This window comes from Eretmochelys imbricata, chromosome 2, assembly GCF_965152235.1.
Source record: "Eretmochelys imbricata isolate rEreImb1 chromosome 2, rEreImb1.hap1, whole genome shotgun sequence".
In the NCBI taxonomy this organism is placed as follows: Eukaryota; Metazoa; Chordata; order Testudines; family Cheloniidae; genus Eretmochelys; species Eretmochelys imbricata.
The window spans coordinates 88,038,667-88,058,331 of NC_135573.1; the positions used below are offsets into that span (position 1 = coordinate 88,038,667).

A 19,665-nucleotide genomic window follows, 5' to 3' on the forward strand; every position below is an offset into this window, starting at 1 on the left:
GAAGGGAAAGAAGTAAGAATCTTAACAGCATTTGGACATTGCTTTTATGTTTTAAATTTTCCCTTGTATGACATCTCATTTGCAGGATGTCCCTCATTTTTATGTCATTAAGCAGAAAGACAATGACAGGTGGATTCATTATTTGCAAAATCATAAATCGTTAAGGAATAATTTTACAATACATGTTTGTGGCTGCATGTTGGAAAAGAAATACATTTTTCCCATTCTCACAACTTTTTACTTTGGGATGAGGAGCTGGAGGTGGAGAAATAGCATTATATACACAAAGCACAACATTTTAAAGTATAATAAGTGAATTGCTTTAAAAAAAAAAAAATAGGGACACCAAAAATTTTACTTAGCTAGCTGCAATAGCAAATACATGCGAGGTATAAAAGTACATAGATGTAAAAGCAATATTTGAAATCCAGAATGTCTCAGCATGTTCAACAAATTAGACTTAATTCAAGACTAAATTCTTTGTAGTGTGAAAGCCTTTGAATCCTGCCTCCAACACTCAAACTTATTACATTAGACTATACATATGTGGCTATTTGGACTTTTGTTTAATTCCTGAACCCTAGACTTACTCTATTTGGAATTTTAAGATGATACTGTAATTGAGAACTAGCAATTCGTGTTCTTATTGTTTATTACATTGCATAATATTAATAGATCAGTAATCTCATGAATTGGGGATTGATCATGCTAATGCTTTATTGCCACTGCCCCTGGATGGTTTGCTAAGTCTTCAGACTAAAATAATAAATACCTTATTAATTATACCATGTGTTAATACTTCTTATGATTGGAGTATAAAATGGATGAGAACAGCAAAACAAAACTGAATTGCTCTAACACATCATAACTGACTCATCATAAAAGGTATCTTGATGGCAGAGACACTATTCATTATAAAGCAAGCACTGTGGGTGTTTTATCATGCTCGCGGAATTTGTACAACCTGAACTTTTGGGTATATAGCATATCCCTGATAGATAAGGCCCTACCAAATTCACAGTAAATTTTGGTCAATTTCACGGTCATAGGATTTTTAAAATAGTAAATTTCATTATTTCTGCTCTTTGAATCTGAAATTTCATGGTGTTGTAATTCTGGGGGTCCTGACCCAAAAAGGAGTTGTGCGGGGGGGTTGCAGCCCTGCTAGCCTTACTTCTGTGCTGCTACTGGTGGTGTCACTACCTTCAGAGCTGGGCAGCGGGAGAGTGGGGGCTGCTGGGCGGGAGCCCATCTCTGGAGGCAGAGCAGCAGCAGCACAGAAGTAAGGGTGGCATGGTATGGTATTACCACCCTTACTTCTGCACTGCTGCTATCAGGGCGCTGCCTTCAGAGCTGGACGCCTGGCCAACAGCTGCCACTCTCCAACTTGAAGGCAGTGCAAACGTAAGGGTGGCAGTACTGCAACCCCCCTAAAATAACCTTACGACCCTCCTTCAGCTCCTTTTTGGGTCAGGACCCCTAACTTGAGAGATGCTGGTCTCCTTTGCAAAGTTTGTACAGTATAGGGTAAAAGCACAGAAAAGACCAGATTTCACAGTCCATGACGTGTTTTTTATGGCCCTGAATTTGGTAGGGCCCTACTGATAGAACATTACAACATACGGAAAATAATCTCCCCACCTGGCATTTGGGATCCCTCAGCATTTTAAAATAAGTTCTTCCGAACTCAAGAGGCAAAAGACAATATTCTAAACTTACTGCTTCTTGAGGTTACATTAATTCTATTTTTATACACTCTCACTTGTAGTAAGGGGAGAACCCTGTTAATAGAAAACTTAGTAGATTTTTTTCATTAAGGGAACTGCAGAAATCCAGCACACCTTTGAAATCTGAATATCACTTAAATAGTTCCATCATTTGCATGTAAACTTATTCAAAGTGCTATTACAGAATAATTGTGTAACAGTGTTTCTCTTCCACTGTACACGTTTTTCCTACATGAGAATGGGTTCTCACCAATACTTCCGAAGTACCACTGACTTAATGATTTGGTGAAACTTCCCTTTCTTTGTTCTCAAATTATTAAACCTCTCTAGTACTGTACATTATTAGACAGTCAAGTGAGTACATTAATTCACTTCTTTTTGTGCAGGGATGAGGGACACTAAAGGAAAAGGAGGAAAGAATTCGTTTGCAGCATGCTTTAGAGACAGTAGCTATGGATGTTACAAATGAACATTCAGCTTAGACATAGTTTTGCTATACAGAGGTATATGCTAGTTTCAAGTATAATTCCCTGCAAAATTAATAGAAGTGGACATCATTAGTTTCCTTCTCCTTTGTTGATATTTTAATATTGGCATCAAATTTTGGCACTTGCATTCTTGCTAATTCATGGTATAGTTACTGAAAATAGGACCAAAATTCAAAGAATAATTAAATGCCACAGTTTTTGAGTTTTATTTTTTTTAAGCCTGATTCAGCAAGGGACTTACTTACATGCCTAACTTTAAACATATGGAACCACATATGTGCTTAAAGTTAGATGTATGTAAATACCTTGTTGATTCTGGGCCTTGGTACGGAATTGTATTTGTGTTCCATCAGAGTGCTAATTATTAGAATAACTGTTTCTCAGGGTTTTAATATTTCCACACTATATAACCTCTTTCCTTCCTCTTCCCATCGTTTTAGCTCTTTGGAGCTTGTTTTTTTTTGGGGAGGAGGGGGCTTATATTTATATAGTTGTCCTGGATCACCACCTATCTAACGCTTGAATTTATAGAATTGAAGGATTGATAGAGCAGGAACTCCGTGTTCAATTAAGTGAACAAATGCCTTTTGAGATAGGTAGAAGAGAACATGCAACTACTTGGGTTAAAAGAAAAGGAGTACTTGTGGCTAACAAATTTGTTAGTCGCTAAGGTGCCACAAGTACTCCTTTTCTTTTTGCGAATACAGACTAACATGGCTGCTACTCTGATACTTGGGTTAAGTGATTCAGTGTAGTAGTTCTACAGGCTATGATTTAAAGAAACCCAGAATGTGTATTTTTAAAACCACTCAAGTCTAGCAGGACAGTGTTCTGCCACAAATACCATATCTTAACTGATCAGAAAATCTTATCTTTTGCCAGTTACTATCAGCTGCCAGCTCTAACCATATAGTAACAATAATATTTCTCTACAGCATTCCTGCCCTCCCAGCTCTATCATGTCTGGCATTCAATGTGATGGAACTAAAGGGATTCCCATGTACAATAAACTTAATCTGTAAGCTTGTTTATTGACATCGGATGAGAGATGCAATTCTACAAGAGAGACATTTGGAGAAGTCTCTTCATAAGCTTTGAGATGATGTTTTCCATATGTGGAAATTCAACAATCTTGACGGGCATTTTAAAGTGTTTCCCATATTGAAATGTCACAGGGGCTTTGCGAAAAATAAATTTGACCCTGGTATAAAGATAGGTGAACTTAGAATAGGAGAAAATAAACTGTTGTAATGGTGAATAATAGCTGTATGTAATTTCAGCTGTAGAATATAGAGCACTTACATTGCTTTAATTAAAATGTGTCATTAGTGAAAAGAAAGCAACCAATTAAACATATAGAGGTAGTCTCATGTATCATTGGAACCAAACAGGTAATATGTTTTTGCTTCTTGCGAGGTATCAAAGTTTAGTGTGGGTAAATTTAGCTGTGGATTTTTTTATATATATATATATAATCAGGAGATAGAAATAGTAGAAGACAGAACTGATTTTTCCCCCCTCACCATTGTATGATTGTGCCATCCTCCAGCTACGAAATACTGGTCATGATAATCTAGCAGTTTTATTTTTTCACAATTCTTGGTGTAGCCTGTCTGAAGCTGAGGCTTCAGTGAATGATCATCTGCATCATGAAACTATCTGTACAGAGTTGATGCTAACTGGTATCATTGTGGCAGTTACAGAAGAAAGGCCAAGGATTGATTTGACTGAGCATTAATGCTGAATTACCTGTCAGCCATAGGTGTGATCCATGGAGGTTTTGTTTGAGACTGGGCAGGGGAGAGGCAGTTTTCTCTACAAAAGTATGTCCAAGGAATATGCTGTGGATAAATAAAAATTACTTTCTCCAAGACAGTCAATTTGATCATGTGAACCTGAAACTTTTTGAAATACTCCAAAAAAAGATTGATCCATGTTATTAAAAATGTTTTGCTCTCTAAGGCTTCTCATAATGAAGTCATACAATACTTGAGTACTAAATAGAGTTGGTCAAAGGTTTTCATGCTGGAAGTCGCCCTCTCCCTCCTTGGAAAATACAAGTTCATGAAAATTTATTTTTATATTTCTAATTGGTTAGAAACTTTTCATGGGAAAACTAAAATATTTCTACAAAATAATTCAAATAAATGTTTTTAATTAAGAAACTTCTCACAAAAAGAGTTTCTAGTTTTGACCAGCTGTCATACTAAACCTTAAAAAATGTCCACTAATTTTGGAGACCCCTGTTGAAACCCCTAAACCTTGAATCCATTAGAGCATTTTGTAACCTACTTTCCAGTAACATCACTAACAATGAAAGTTCTGGGGTAGACAAGCTTCAGGCATTTTTATCAACTTGTCATGAAAAATCTGCTCTAAGCAGGCTTTTTGGTGATATGGTTGAAAATGGCTCAGAGCAGGTTTTCATGATACAGTGAAAACACCCTGAGTCTTGACTACACAAGCACATAAACTTGCTAGAAGTAGTACAGCTGCTAGTAAGTGAACCCTAATTGAAGCCCCCATCACTTTTGATAGCCAGGCCATGGGTCTGTCCAGTTGGGCATCCTGTGGTGGGGTATTTAAACACCACACTGGAGAGCAGGGGATTAAGGACCAGCTTTGGGCCCAGGCGGTCCCACCCAGACTCGCCTGCACAAGCTGGAGGCAGGGCTTTAAAAAGAGGAGTGGAGCAGCTCAGAGGCAGGGTGGAAGGGAGCAGGCAGCTGCTTTGAAGGGAAAGTAGTGCTCAGGAACTCATTGCCCAGACCTGACAACACAGACCCATGCAAATCTACAAAGAAGAGTCAGGTGACTGAGTGTGCAGGTCAGAGACTAGATTGAAGTGATTTATTCTGTGAAGCTAAAGATGACTGGGGTAGGAAGTGGTCCGGAAGTGGGGGTGGGGGGAGGGGAGGAGGAGGAGGAGGGCTACATAGTACCCCAAGGTGCTGAGTGGAGCTGCCTACCATTGGGCCCTGGACTGGAGCCTAGTGAAAAGGGTGGGCCCAAGAGGACATTACAACAGGAGCCTTCATGTACAGTGAGAGGCCATCTGGAAAAGACGTTGACTGTTCAAGAGCCCAGTCCCCAAGATCCCCATTCTAAAGGGGAGGACTGGAAATCCTTGGGGTGGAAGCACTGAAGGACATGACTGTGTTTCAATGGAGAGACAACTTGCCAACTTAGTCCTGACCACTAGGCATCGCTGTCGGTGGATGGGCACCATCTCCTCACTCAAAATAAGTGGACACTTCAAATTTAGAACTTGGTCTTCAGGCTCACACTGTACTCAGCCATACGTGTGCCTCAGAAAATACTACCATACATCTTCATGTTATTGGCTTACTTTGATCAATAATTTCTGCAGTTATTTTCTGCATTGGTGTTAAAAACATGGCTTAATTTTTTTGGTTGATACGAAAGCTCTTAAATCTTGTTAATCTGTGAATTGCTGCTTTTATAGTACAAAGTCCAACAGTGTTAGCTTGATGAGCATGCATCCTTTTCTTTTTTCACTCTTCCAGGAAATATTGTGTGTAATTTTTTTTTCCATCTGTTGATCTGTTTTCATTGGACAATTCCATTATCAAGGACATGTAAAACTGATTGGTGGCCTTGCCTTTCTCAGTGAAGTTAGTGTGGGACAAATAGGTTTGATACAGAATTGCTTACTTCTTCTGATCCAGTTGTTAACCCAGCTTACCTGGTGATGTCTGAAATTTCTATTTATAGACGGAAATGAAAAATATGGACTATGCCTGTAGAATGCATGATGTGGTTTTTTTTATTAAACTGCAGGTTAGCCTAGTCTATGCTTTGTGATCTGGTAAAATACTTCCACCAATGTTTGCTGCTACTCCTTAGGGACACAGCAGGCCAGGAGAGATTCAACAGCATTACCTCAGCTTATTACAGAAGTGCCAAGGGAATCATATTGGTGTATGATATCACCAAGAAGGAGACGTTTGAGGATTTACCAAAATGGATGAAAATGATTGATAAGGTAGGCTCCAACTTCTCTGAAAATAGAAAATACAATATATGTAATGCTTTATGAAAGGGACACTATTAAATTACATTTTTACAGTGTGGTTTTGTAATAAACCCTTAGACTAAAGACTTAAATTCTTTTGCTATAGAGTTCCACTTCATTCTTTTAGCAAGCATTTAATTTGTGTGCTTATTCTTATTCTTCTGCTGACTTCTGTGAACTAAACTTGCTGTCATCAGTGTTGTCAGAAATATGCAAAGATTTGGGCACCCAGCTGTGCACTGGAAAACCATGCGTTCCATTTACTTTCTTTGCATTAAGGCTACAATAGTCCTCCTATGGGAAACATAGGTATATTTCTCATGCAGTATTATGGAATGTGTTTAGAAGCAGATATTATCTCAAGGATATATATCCTTATTTCTGGTTGTATAGAGCTTTGATGATACAGAACTCATGCAGGTACATAAGTATTAGTGACACAACTGATTTTACTGTGTAAAAATCTTACGTTTGTGGATGTAGTTAACTAGAAATACCATATTATTCTGTGTTCAGTATGCCTCAGAAGATGCAGAGCTTCTACTGGTTGGAAATAAGTTGGACTGTGAAGCTGACAGAGAGATTACTCGACAGCAGGGAGAAAAGGTAAGAGCAGGTGGAATCAAATCATTAACATCCTTTAGTGATGGTGAAAGAAGGTGGTTGTGGGCTTATATTGGAATTGTGAAGAATGTACAGCTGTAGGTTTGGGCTGTGCTGACTCTTGCAAGTTTGAGATAAATCTAATGATGGCTGAAATTCTAAGCCAGGCAAGCACTGAGTGGAAGCACATTGCCCCTTGAAAGATATGTGACTATTTGAGGGGAGAGGGCGAAGTTAATTAGGTAAAAAAGGAGAAACCTTTTTTTCTAGCCTAGTATTTGATTAAAAATAACAGTTGTACTGCCTTTGCTATAAACAAATACCTACAGCTTTGATGTTGCATGTATGATACTACTCTCTGTCATACCCTTAGTTATAGAAGATATACAGTGTTTTAAGCATACATTATTCTACCAAAATCTGTTTTAAGCTTATACTATGTATTACAGAACATGCCCGGGTATATTTCTTTAATGTAAGGAATATCATCTTGCCCTAAAGAAACAGAGGAAATTAGAAGTTACTAACTTGATCCTCAGACCCCCAAAGTAGCATAAAGTGTTGGAAAGCTTCTCTGAGAAATCAGCTGAAGATTCCCCTCACATCCTCAGCTGGTGTAGAACTGACTGTAGACTGCCCTTTCCATTCCCTTGCAGAAGGGTGGGGAAGGAGGGAGGGAGGCTGCAGCACCTTGTGCTCTGGGCCAGCAAATGACCTCTGGGTGCTGTTATAGCAGGTGTAGGTTAAAGCATCTATTAAACTGCTTTAACTTATATGAGGGACCAAAGTAGCTCCTGACTGTCCCGAGATTAGTGAAGCACAAAATTGGCTTTAAGCAACTTCTGAACTGAGCACAACTTGGCTAGACTCGAGAACTGGCTCCTTGTCTGGATCATTATATACCTATTATTAAGTCAAAGTAATCGTGATCCATTTCTTCCTCACTGGCATGACTTCTCCAGGAATCTTAAACTCCAAAAAGGAAGAGCATTTTCTTCTGTAAAAAGAAGTATAGGTGAATTAATCTAATTTTCACTGTAATAATTTTCTGAGGGGGACTTATCCATTGCTGGACTTCTGCTTAGGTTCAATCTGCTATTTCATCCTCTTCCAAATTGCTCCTGATCACTTCAAGCTGTGAGAAAACCAGACCATGAAATCAACCCTTGGCATCTCTTCCAGTAGTTACTATCCAGGAGACTAACCATATGTACCCACAATGCTCAGGGTCTGTAAGATTTGTTTTCCGTGGAAGAGAATCATTTGAATGTCTCCTGAAATTCTGGAGACATCAGACCAACCTGGGAAGATTTTAGGAATGTAAAGACTGCTTTTCAGAAGCAAGGCTTTGACAATGCACAAAATAAAGATTATGTAACCTGTCGTGCTATCCATGTGTTGGAAATAAGCACAATGGTGCTGCTGAAAGCTAATGCACTGTTGACATTGGTTCTCCATATTTGTTAATTGGGGGGAAAAAGAGTTCTTGTTATAATATGTAAAGTATTGTCATGGCATGACTTCTGGAGGATACTGTGGACAGAGCACTGGAGGGGGAGAGACATTTCTAAAACAGACTGCAGTAACCTTAGGGAAAATCCAGATAAATACTAGCTGATAGCTATTCGATTTAAAAAAAGAAAAAAAAGTTTCGGCTTGTGTTTTTACTTGAAAAACTCCTCTTCTGATATTATGAAATTGTTTAGGGGCTAAGTATGTAAGTGCATGATGTGAAGGCATAAAGGGACATATGAACAATCTGTCCTTTGGCACGAGTTAAATATGTACCCAAATATAGTCTGAAAAATTGGTGTATTAATGCAGCAGACCATGAGCGCTGCTTAGCTCAAGGCACTAAGATTGAAAACCTCTTTATATTTCATTACCAACTTATATAAAAACAAAGTTAAAGGGGTATTCTTAACTGAGCATCTTCTAATTGATTAGAATCTAATTTATTCTAATTTTGAAAATGCTTTTTCTCATGTGTTTGAACTTGTGTGTGTGTTTTTTCTACATGGATGTGTGATAGAATAAGAATTGGTAGGCATGGTGTTAAGGTGAGATGATATTAAAGTTCCAGTGCGTGGAGTCCCTGAGAGCTTTGCATTTTTCCTTTTGAATTACTTAGAGCTGAGTGGAGGTATTCCACTTCACAGAGTATTTTGCTATTTCAAAATCTGATTTCATTCCAATTCAGAACAAATTCCCACAATTTTGAAATCCTCCATGGAATGAGATGGAACCATAGCCCTGGGGAATTCTGCCTGGCAAGCTGTTCCAAAGCCATGGAGTATATATGCTTGCATTAATCCTGGCATTTTCTAGTGCTGCTATTTACTCATTTTCAAGAGCATCAACTTCATCTAAAAGCAAATGAAAAGAAATAAAACAAAACAAACATAAATATATGAACTGAAATGTTCTCTGTATGAGTTGTGTATTCAGCACACTGAGTGTCACATTTTTGTATGTCTGGTTTCATGGTTGAGCAACATTTCTTTTCATTAATGACATTTCATTTGGTTTTCAGTTATTTCTTGATTTCGTCTTGACATGGTAAACTAATGGAATGTATTAAAGACAACTTAAATTTTTACACACTGATTACACTCTTCAAAACAGAATGGGAAGAGAACAATTATCTTGCAGAACTGAAGTTGACTCAAATGGATCTAATGTGACACTAGATTCAGTTTTGCTCCTATTTTTTCAAGTACAGTTTTCCTTTTAATCTCTTAAAAACATCCAGCTTCATGTAGTTACTTTATTTTTTTCCATCAGTTTGCACAGCAGATAACTGGGATGCGGTTCTGTGAAGCAAGTGCCAAGGATAATTTTAATGTGGATGAAATATTTCTGAAACTTGTAGATGACATCCTGAAAAAGGTAATATGTATGTACTGTGGAGATGGGGACTATATTTAACTACTGCTGGTACCAGTATTTGTTCAGAGCACATAATGGCAAGTAAAATTTTGATTTAGTTTGGAGGGGCCAGCGTGCTGCTTGAGGACCAGCTGCTATCCTTCAGCTCTTCAGTAGCCGCTGAAAACCGCACTGCGGTTGAGATTTTTGTGTGTGCTTCTCTGCACGGTAACTTCATTTTAGACTAAAGTTCAGTAGCTGACTGTGCATTTGCCTGCTTCCATTTGTTGCCATACATTAATTGAGACTGAATTGGGGAATTGGCTTAGGACAAAGCAGAAATAAATGTTCATCCTTAAATTGAAATGAGAGATAAGAACTACAAAGAGCTGGGAAAACAAGTAGTTGGCAACTTACATGTCAACTAACGAGAGAGAAGCAGCCCTGGTATGTTTGCAGACCAAAGGTTCTGTCTTCAGCATAGTCCAGAGGCTAGAGCATCAGAGCAGAGAATAGAGACCCCGGCTTCTGTTCACTGCTGGCTTCAATATAGGAGAGTCTTTTAACCTCTTTTTGCCTTTGGTTCCCTATCTATACAATGGCTATAACAGTTATCCACCTTCAGAAAGGGCTGTGCGGTCCTGGCTGAGCAGTGTTATGTAAGTGAGTATTAGTATCCGTGTAAATCATGGTGAGCTGTATTTCAGAAAATTATGGTCACCTTGGTAGAAATGTTACTTTTTTGTATTTTCAGATGCTGTCAAACTATGCAAGTGTTTAGTCTTTCTCTATGGGAGATAGCCTCATTTGTATTAAACTATTCTTAAAGTCTGAACCACTTCATTAACATTAGAAGGCAACAACTTCATTTTATGTATATTACTTATTAGTGTACCTCTTTAAACTACAAGATTATTTGTGATCTTGAATCTTATCTATACAATCTGTCACACACTTCCTTATAGGTGGTCTACAATACTACCTAGCACTTCTAAAAGAGCTATAGAAAAATTAATCCATACCCCAAGAGGTAGGCAAGTATTATCCCCATTTTACAGATATGGAAACTGGGACACAGGGAAGACTGAATGATTTGTCCAAGGCCACTTAAATTTGAGGAAAAGTTAGGAATTCTGCAGATTTAATTTGATCTCCCAGCATTATGTTTAATTCAATAAATTGTACATGCTTCACATAGATAAAGCTTCTGGAATATTAAAAACTTTTAAATACATTCTCTATTATTGACAAACTGGCTATATGGAAACTTCTCCCCAAATTAAGTATATTTCCTTCATAACATATGAATTGTTCCATGCTTCTATTTGTCAACAGAGCAATACTGGTTTTTTTAACACTGATTTGTAACTTTTTCTTTCTCTTTGAAAGTGGTTCTTGAAATACTTTGATGTTGGGGTCCTTACTATTTTAGCTGAGCATCAGTTCTGCAGCATTTCTTTTCAATTAAAATAAACTAGAGAGTTCAGTGCAGGTAATCATTTATAGACTTTACTTTTTTTTTTAAGATGCCTCTGGATATTATGAGGAATGAGTTGTCCAACAGTATATTGTCCCTGCAACCAGAGCCAGAAATCCCACCTGAACTGCCTCCGCCAAGACCACATGTCCGTTGCTGTTGACTTGTTGCTTCATACAGAGTGGAAAAGATGAGTGGGGGAGAGAAGAAGGTGTCCGCACTACAATCATTTGGCAGTTTCATGTTGCACTTTGTTTTTAAGTCAGAGCTACACACTAATTTGTAAATATGCAAATATGCAATCCTGTGTAAGATTCAGTTACAACAGTTAAATATTACCCCTCTTCCCCAAAATAGTATATTTCATTCATCACTGTAGTGCTATAAATATTGTACAGTATATGGGGAACTGCCACACTCCTAGTCTAGGAGGAGGAGAAATTAAATCTATACTTATTCTTGACATAAATATTGTAATAGTCCTTGTTATTATAAACAGGCAAGCAGAAGCTCTTCTTGTATGAAGATAAGTATATGGTGCTTTGCTAACTATTTTAAAGAGGAATTTTTTTAAAACTGAAAACTTTATGTACAAAGCTTCCATAACCTTCATTGTTTCTTTTAATATATACAGAAGATTTTTTTTTAGGGAGGGGGTGGAGCTGTAGCATCTTCAGCTGACTAGATCTACAGCAAATTTCTACTACGTGTAGTAGATCTACGTGTAATTTCCAGCAATCTGTCTTATTATTTATTATGTTTAATAGTAGACCATTACTTTGTGTATTAAGACATCACATTTGGTGCAATTCTAAGGGTGCAGTGTCAACTCACATAGTTAATTTTCTGCTTAAACATAAGGTAGGTTGCAAGAATCATTAAGATTGAGTAAAAAGTGGAGATGTGTATTGAATTCTAAAAGATGGTATGAAAAGCAATGCTGCTGTCCAAGACTAATTCTTTTAAAAAGGAATTTAATACTTTTTCTTGTGTTGAGGGAATATATATGTGTATTTGTCTGAACATCTAGGTGGGTGGGAGGGGTTTATGGAAAACCATTTTTTTCCCTAATGGTGGAAATTATTCCCATCAAGCATATACTGTGCTAGGTTTTTGTCTGATAATGACTTTGTGAACTATATCTTTGGTATATCTTTTATTACAATGCACTGTTTAGTTTAGTCGTGGTAAATCAGTAGTTACATATTCGAATAACTTGGTGTGTCCTGAATGTTGTGGTATTGAAAAGCATTGTGGTCTTTCTAAACTAATGAAATGCAAATAAAATTTTGTATTTATGAATGACAGTGGAGCTGCACCTGTTATTAGAATGGCAAATATACCTGATGGTGGATAAAAGGTAAAATCAGTGATATTGAACAATTTAAAAAAAAAAAAAAATCTTTATAAAGATCTGATTCTCAGCCTTGACATTTATTTTTCAAGATAGGAAAAACAAGGTGCATAAATAGCTTGCCTTGAATACTGCGCTATTGGGATGATCTAGTCAAATTGGCATCCTGTGATGGCATGTGACTGCTTTTCGTGACAACTTGGCAGGCAGTAGCAAAACTATTTGTGACCCATGGGGACACAAATGTAAACAAGTCTTCTGCAAAATATAGCTTATCACTATGTTTTTATTCTCTGGTGTCGGAAATATCTTACCAGTTTTGCCATTGTTCCACCCTGAACATTTACACAGATATCATAATGTATACCACGGACTTCTCCAGTTTGTCACGAGTTTTCTGGAAGGAACAAAGAATTCAGAATAATTCGTGGTAATTTATACTTTGCCCAATAGATATTAGAGCTGTTGGGCTGCTGAATAAGTTATTATATTCTGCACACAATACTGTGCAGGGAACACATCTTTGGCACATACAGTTTCAACTAACAAACTAAGGAAGCCTGGTTGAAAATTGTACTTATGTCTTCTGCCACCTTGTGCCTAAATGGTTAGCTGTTTTTACATAGTGAACTTGTGGTTTACTCTAATACTAACAGATGAAATCCACCATTTTCTATAGCATTTGTAGGATTTCTGATGGTACTGTGGGCAATAGCAAGGAAGGGAAAGTTATGGAAAAGTAAGTTTTAACCTGACAATTATTTCAGCTGACTTGTTTTTACGTGTATTTAGAAATTTGTTGTGAATTTTTTCTGCAATTTTTGAATTTAATAAAAATTAAGAAAACTGACTTAGATAAACTTTTTTTTTAATCTTGTAATTATGTGCTATTGTTTCTTTATGTAATGGAGGCATTTGAATACAGGACTGTCCCAGTTGTGACCTTTGAGGGTAACTGTTATAAGAACTTTTATTTATTAATTGAAAATGTTTCCTGAGCCTTTGACTCTGATTTTAAACTGTCTGCATTAACCTGATTGTTACAGGGAGGACAGAAAGGACACTGCCTCCTACCGCTTCCTCTGTAGCTTTAGGAACACTTCTGTGAGTCAGGAGCCTTCTAAGCCAGCATTTTTCAAAGTTCGGATTGTGACCCAGTACTGGGTCGCTCTGGTCAGCACCGCTGACTGGGACGTTAAAAGTCCCGTTCGCAGTGCTGCCCAGCTAAGGTAGGCTAGTGCCTACCTGTTTCGACACCACACTGCGCCCTGGAAGCAGCCAGCAGTGGGTCTGGCTTCTAGGTGCGGGGCCATCGGGCTCCATGTGCTGCCCCTGCTCCGAGCACCAGCTCTGCACTGGGGGAGGGGGGGTGCAATGCCTATGGGCGAGAGTCGCATGAAGCCGCTTGCATGCCTCCGCCTAGGAGCCGGACCTGCCACTGGCTGCTTCCGGGGCACAGTGCTGTACGCGGTGCCAAGACAGGCAGGAAGCCTACCGCTGAACCCCGGCTGTGCCGCTGACCAGGAGCCACCGGAGGTAAGTCTGTGCCCCAATCCCCTGCCCCAGCCCGAGCCCCCCCCAAACCTGGAATCCCTTCCTTCACCCCAAATCCCTCATCCTCGGCCCCAACCCCAGAGCCTGCACCCAGAGCCCTGACCCCCTCCTGCACCCTAACCCCCTACCCCAGCCCAGAGCCCGCTCCCACACCCTGAAATCATCATTCCCAGCCCCACCCCTGCAGCCAAAACCCCTCATCCGCAGCTCTGTTGGGTCGCAGGAATCAACAATTTTCTTCAACTGGGTCCCCAGAAAAAAAGTTTGAAAACCACTACTCTAAGCAGCTGCTGTCCCTTCCCTGCTCTAGCTTCTTAGTAAATCCTCTGCTGGCTGGCTGTTGCACTGGACAGGAGGGAGAACAGAATTGATGGGAACTTAACTGGTTCTGCGTAAGCCTAGCTGAGCACCTAAAGGAGCAAGTCCTTTCTTCCGCTACACAACTACCTGGGTATCCTGAATGGAGGAGGGGGAAGAGAAGCTGGGAACCAGCTACATGTCCCTGATTCTCTCCTTCAGACCCCTTGCTGGTTAGAGCAGCTTTAATTTGCTTCAGCTGATTCATTTCTCAAGGAACCATGCACCAGCCTTGATTAATTGGGGTCAAGGCACATGTTGCCATTTCTGCTCCCCTCAGACACCTCTCCACCCCAGTATATTCTCTGCACCAGGTGCTGCAGGGAGGGAGGCAAGGGAGCCAGTTATGCTAGGTCCTTTGGCCACTGGGGATTCTTCCATGCTGGAGGAATCAACTAGTGCAAAGGCAGCAGAAACCCACCCATGAGGGCCACAAAAGAGGGCAGAGAATCTGCCCCAAAATAATTATGGCCCCTTGACCTCTTTGTAATAATGGGTTAAATCTTGGGCCCATTGAAATAAATGGGGCTTTTGCTACCAACTTCAGTGGAGCTAGGATTTTCCCCAACATGTTCTACATTCAGACTGAATCGAATGCTCCTGTTCTAATAGCATTGTAAATCTCACTCTGTGATAACTGAAAAACATGTTCTGAGATAGACGCAACATTTCATTGCATTTTCTATAATGGACTTACAAATTAGTTGCCTAGTAGGTGGTACTCAGCCTCTGGCTTATTAATACATAATTTCTTTATATCTAGATGGGAGGAGAGTCCTGAATCTGGAAAGGTGGTCCTGAAATTTTTGTTGAAGCAAGGGTCATGGTATGGAAAAGTTTCTGAATCACTGGCCTATCAGATCTCTAGTGACAATCACAGCTATGCTGTATAGGCACAGACACTGTTCTATTAAGAGCATAAGAGTGGCCATACTGGGTCAGACCAAAGGTCCATCTAGCCCAGTATCCTGTCTTCTGACAGTGGCCAATGCCAGGTGCCCCAGAGGGAATGAACAGAACAGGTAAGCATCAAGTGATCCATCCCCTGTCGCCCATTTCCAGCTTCTGTCAAACAGGTTAGGGACACCATCCCTGCCTATCCTGGCTAATAGCCATTGATGGACCTATCCTCCATGAATTTATCTAGTTATTTTTTTTAACCCTGTTATACTCTTGGTATTCACAACATTGGTTAATCTATTGGAGTTCTGCTGGAGGAATAGAATGACAATTGCTCCAATAAGACTTCAGTAACAGTTAACATGGCAATATGCAGTGTAGATATAGTTGTCGGTTCCAGGATATTAGAGAGAAAAGGTGGTTGAGGTAATACCTTTTATTGGACCAACTTCCATTGGTGAGAGAGACAAACTTTTGAGCCACACAGAGCTCTTTTTCAGGCCTGGGAAAGGAACTCTCCCAGCATCACAGTAAAATTGTTTATCACAGTGGTTTTCAACGTTTTTCATTTGTGGACCCCTAAACGTTTTTGAAGGAAGGTTTGGACCCCTTTGGAAATCTTAGAGGTCCACGGACCACAGGTTGAAAACCACTGTTCTATGGTAATGACAGCCTTTCATGGACCCCTTAGACCAGTGATACCCATTGGTTCAGGAGCCAAATTCATGATCAACATTACCCTAAAGAGCCACAGTATGTGAATTCATTGTTTAATATATTCTCCCAGCAAAATGGCTGACCCTGTATTAATATTTTATCAGCTACAATTGGTTAATCTAGTAACAGTATCCTGATTGTTCAATAACTTAGACTGGTTAATAATTAAATCACACGGTATTTTAATATGTGCTGCAAAGAGCCACAGAAGACACATTGAAGAGTCACTTGCAGCTCACGAGCCTCAGTCTGAGTATCACTGCCTTAATCCATACCTACACTACTACTTATGTCGCTCAGGGGCGTGAAAAAAAACACACACACACAGAGTGACATAAGTTTTGCTGGCGTAACTGATAGTGTGCACAGTGCTATATCAGTGGGAGAATTTCTCCCACCAACCTAGTTACTGCTGCTTATTGCGGGTGGTTTAATTGTCGATGGAAGAGCTCTCTCCCGTCAGCATAGAACAGCTACACAGGAGATCTTTCAGTGGCACATCTGCATCAGTACAGCTGTGCCACTATAAGCTCTCTAGTGTAGACAAAGCCTTAGAGTCTGCGGACCAGAGACTGAAAACCACCAGTTTAGTGTAAGTAGTTAGCACATATTGTAAGGGACCATTCCAGGTAGGCCTGTTAACACATGTAATCATAGGACAGAAAAAAGGGGTTGTTAGTGGGTTACAAATTGTTGTAATAAGCCATAAATCCAGTGTGTCTATTCAGTCCATGGATTTTTGGTGTATAGCAGAGTAATGAATTTAAACTCCTCTCCAGTCACAGGACAAAAAGAGGTGTTAACAGGCTACTCTACTTTGAATGGTTTCAGAGTAACAGCCGTGTTAGTCTGTATTCGCAAAAAGAAAAGGAGTACTTGTGGCACCTTAGAGACTAACCAGTTTATTTGAGCATAAGCTTTCGTGAGCTACAGCTCACTTCATCGGATGCATACTGTGCACAGTATGCATCCGATGAAGTGAGCTGTAGCTCACGAAAGCTTTTGCTCAGATAAATTGGTTAGTCTCTAAGGTGCCACAAGTACTCCTTTTCTTTCTACCTTGAATGGTCCCTTACAATATGTGCTAACTACTTAGGCTAAACAGTCTGTTCCACCTTGCATTTTGTTGTGATACTGGGAGTTCCTTTCCCGGACCTGAAGAAGAGCTCTGGCTGGCTGGAAAGCTGCTCTCTCACCAACAAACATTGGTCCAGTAAAAGATATGTTGTCACCCACCTTGTCTCCTTAACATGGCAATAAGTAGTTCCCAGTGGTAGGCAAAGCGTTTGATCTTTACCTTCAGTAAATCAATTCCCAGTCTCACCTAATCAAACATGAAAGAAGGATGAGTTGATTTTAACTGGTGGTATTTCCTCCCTAAATACACAGATGTGGGTGTGGGGAAGTTAATGTGGAGCATATCTGCACCTCCTCTCTCTTTCCCTGACCTGCCTGCCCTCCTTTCCCTCCCAAATGCACCAAGCCGAGTTCAGGAAGGAAATCAGCTCATTTGGTGGAGTGCAGAGAATACTGAGGGCAAGTCTACACTACAAAATTGATGCAACCTAAGTTACATCGACATACAGCCACTGCAGTAATTTAATTGGTTTTACACGTACATGCTACGTTCTTTGTATCGGCAGTCTATGTCCTCCCCAGGAGCACTTGCACCGATTTAACTGCCAGTGTGGGGCACTGTGGGACTGTTTCCGAAAGGCAGCAACAGTCAATGTAAGCATCGCAGTGTCTACCCTGACACTGCGTCAACCTAACTACTCTTGGAGCTAGCGTTAAGTCAGTGTAGTGGGCAAGTTACGTCAGTGGGAGCTACAGTTTAGTGTAGACACTTTAGAGTTAGGTTGATGTACAGCAGCTTACATTTACCTAACTGTAATGTAGATCAGGCCTGAGTTTAGACTGGGAACAGGAATCTGTTCTGATGTTCCTTGCACTCCAGTCTCTTCCCCCTGGAAAAAGTGGGTCCATTGCAGATTCTCCTGCCCTAGCATACCTTATGGTATATGGAAAGGCAGAGGCACTAGCTGAAAGGACTGTGATTCTGGCATCAAAAGCTAGCAGTACTGTCCCACCAGACAACAGATACAGCCTTTGTTAGCTGGGTTAATCCTCGGATTCCAGGACATTTGGTCTGACTAAGGAGAACTCCTTGCTCAAATCAGGGTTGCAAATTGGAGGATGGCCCTAAGTATGGGCTTCACTGTCTCTTTCAAACTAATATTTTCCATTTAGTAGTACTAGTAAGTCTAAAATCAAAATATTGCATATACAGCATGGACCTTAACACATCAAGTTTCTCATTGTTACCATGGCTAGTTGTCAATATACTATTGCATAAACATAGGCCTTGTTCAAGAACACATTTATTCTTTCCTTGTGTCTGTAATTTCCTAAAATATAGATATGTTCCAACGACAAATGTGTTGTCGGTCTTCGGAAAGTTGGTATCTTTAATCAACTGTACTTGTTAGGTTCTTGAATGTGAATTATAAAAATGAAGTACAGAGCTTTAAGGAAATTTAATAGGACCAGACAACATAATAGGATAAAACGTAAAGCTTTTAACAGTACCAGGATAACAAATTAACATTTTGATTCCAGAAGGGAAATAAGCTTTGAATGGCATGTGCCCTAATGCAGAATGCCCATTAGGGGTCACTGGAGTGCTACATGTAAAAGCCTGTACAACGCACCCTGTTGAACCAGGAGCTGGTTTGTACTTTCTTACTACTTTCAAAGCATCTAAACTTTTGCTTTCAAAGAAGAATATTTGATAGTGTTTTTTTAAATGTCAAAGTAGTGAACATGTGTAAACTCTGAAGATACTATGGCAAAAACAATGCAAGTGTTGTAGTGATACAAGGAAACTTTTTTTTTTTTGAGGAACTGAAAGTGAAAAGATCCTTTCTATAAACAAAGAATTGTGTATGCCTCTTAAAATATCTCCTCTTGCTGAATAGATGTTTTTAGCTAGTTTCCAGTGAGCTGTTTCCTAGATGCCATTATTTTAATATTAAATTAATGAGTATACTTGCTGAAGAGTAATTTTTTGAACTTTTCTAAAATCTAAATTGTTTGATCCTTCTCTGCTTCTTGCGTTTCCTAATGCATGAATCTACCAAAAGTGAACAATCCTGCAAATGACTTAAGGCTTGTGATTACAAAATAATAGGGCACAAATTGTCTTGATGATGTTTGTTGCTCACTAAAGTCTCATCATTACACTTTTAGGATTGCTACTCAATGTGAGTTAGTAGTTACTGGTGGCTTTTTGAAACAGTGTTTTTTCTTTTGGCTATCAACAAAACATGAATAATGTACTGAGGGTGAAGGATGCCATTCCATAAGAACACAAAATTTAAATGTGTGCTTTGCATTAATTATAGGTACAGTAAAACCCTGCTTATCCAATTTAATTGGGACCAGAGCCAGATCAGATTATCAAAAATTCAGATAATCAGGAGAATGGGCAAAGTTTTCTATCTGTTATTTTAAGATGTGGAGTTGCTTTTAAACTAGCTGAACCCTCCCGGAAAAGCATTAAAACATACCCCCACTTCTTATCT

At 39.4% G+C, this 19,665-nt stretch overlaps 1 protein-coding gene across 1 annotated transcript in view; it reads left to right on the forward strand.

Moving 5' to 3' along the window:
• Positions 1-13,413, forward strand: part of RAB12 (RAB12, member RAS oncogene family) — a 33,788-nt gene extending 20,375 nt beyond the window's left edge. The window contains exons 3-6 of the mRNA XM_077810431.1: positions 6,083-6,221; positions 6,768-6,857; positions 9,639-9,743; positions 11,249-13,413. Of these exons, the coding sequence (XP_077666557.1) occupies positions 6,083-6,221; positions 6,768-6,857; positions 9,639-9,743; positions 11,249-11,362 (448 nt within the window). The 3' untranslated portion in view covers positions 11,363-13,413. The remainder of the gene's footprint in view (positions 1-6,082; positions 6,222-6,767; positions 6,858-9,638; positions 9,744-11,248) is intronic.
• Positions 13,414-19,665: the final 6,252 nt, after the last annotated feature.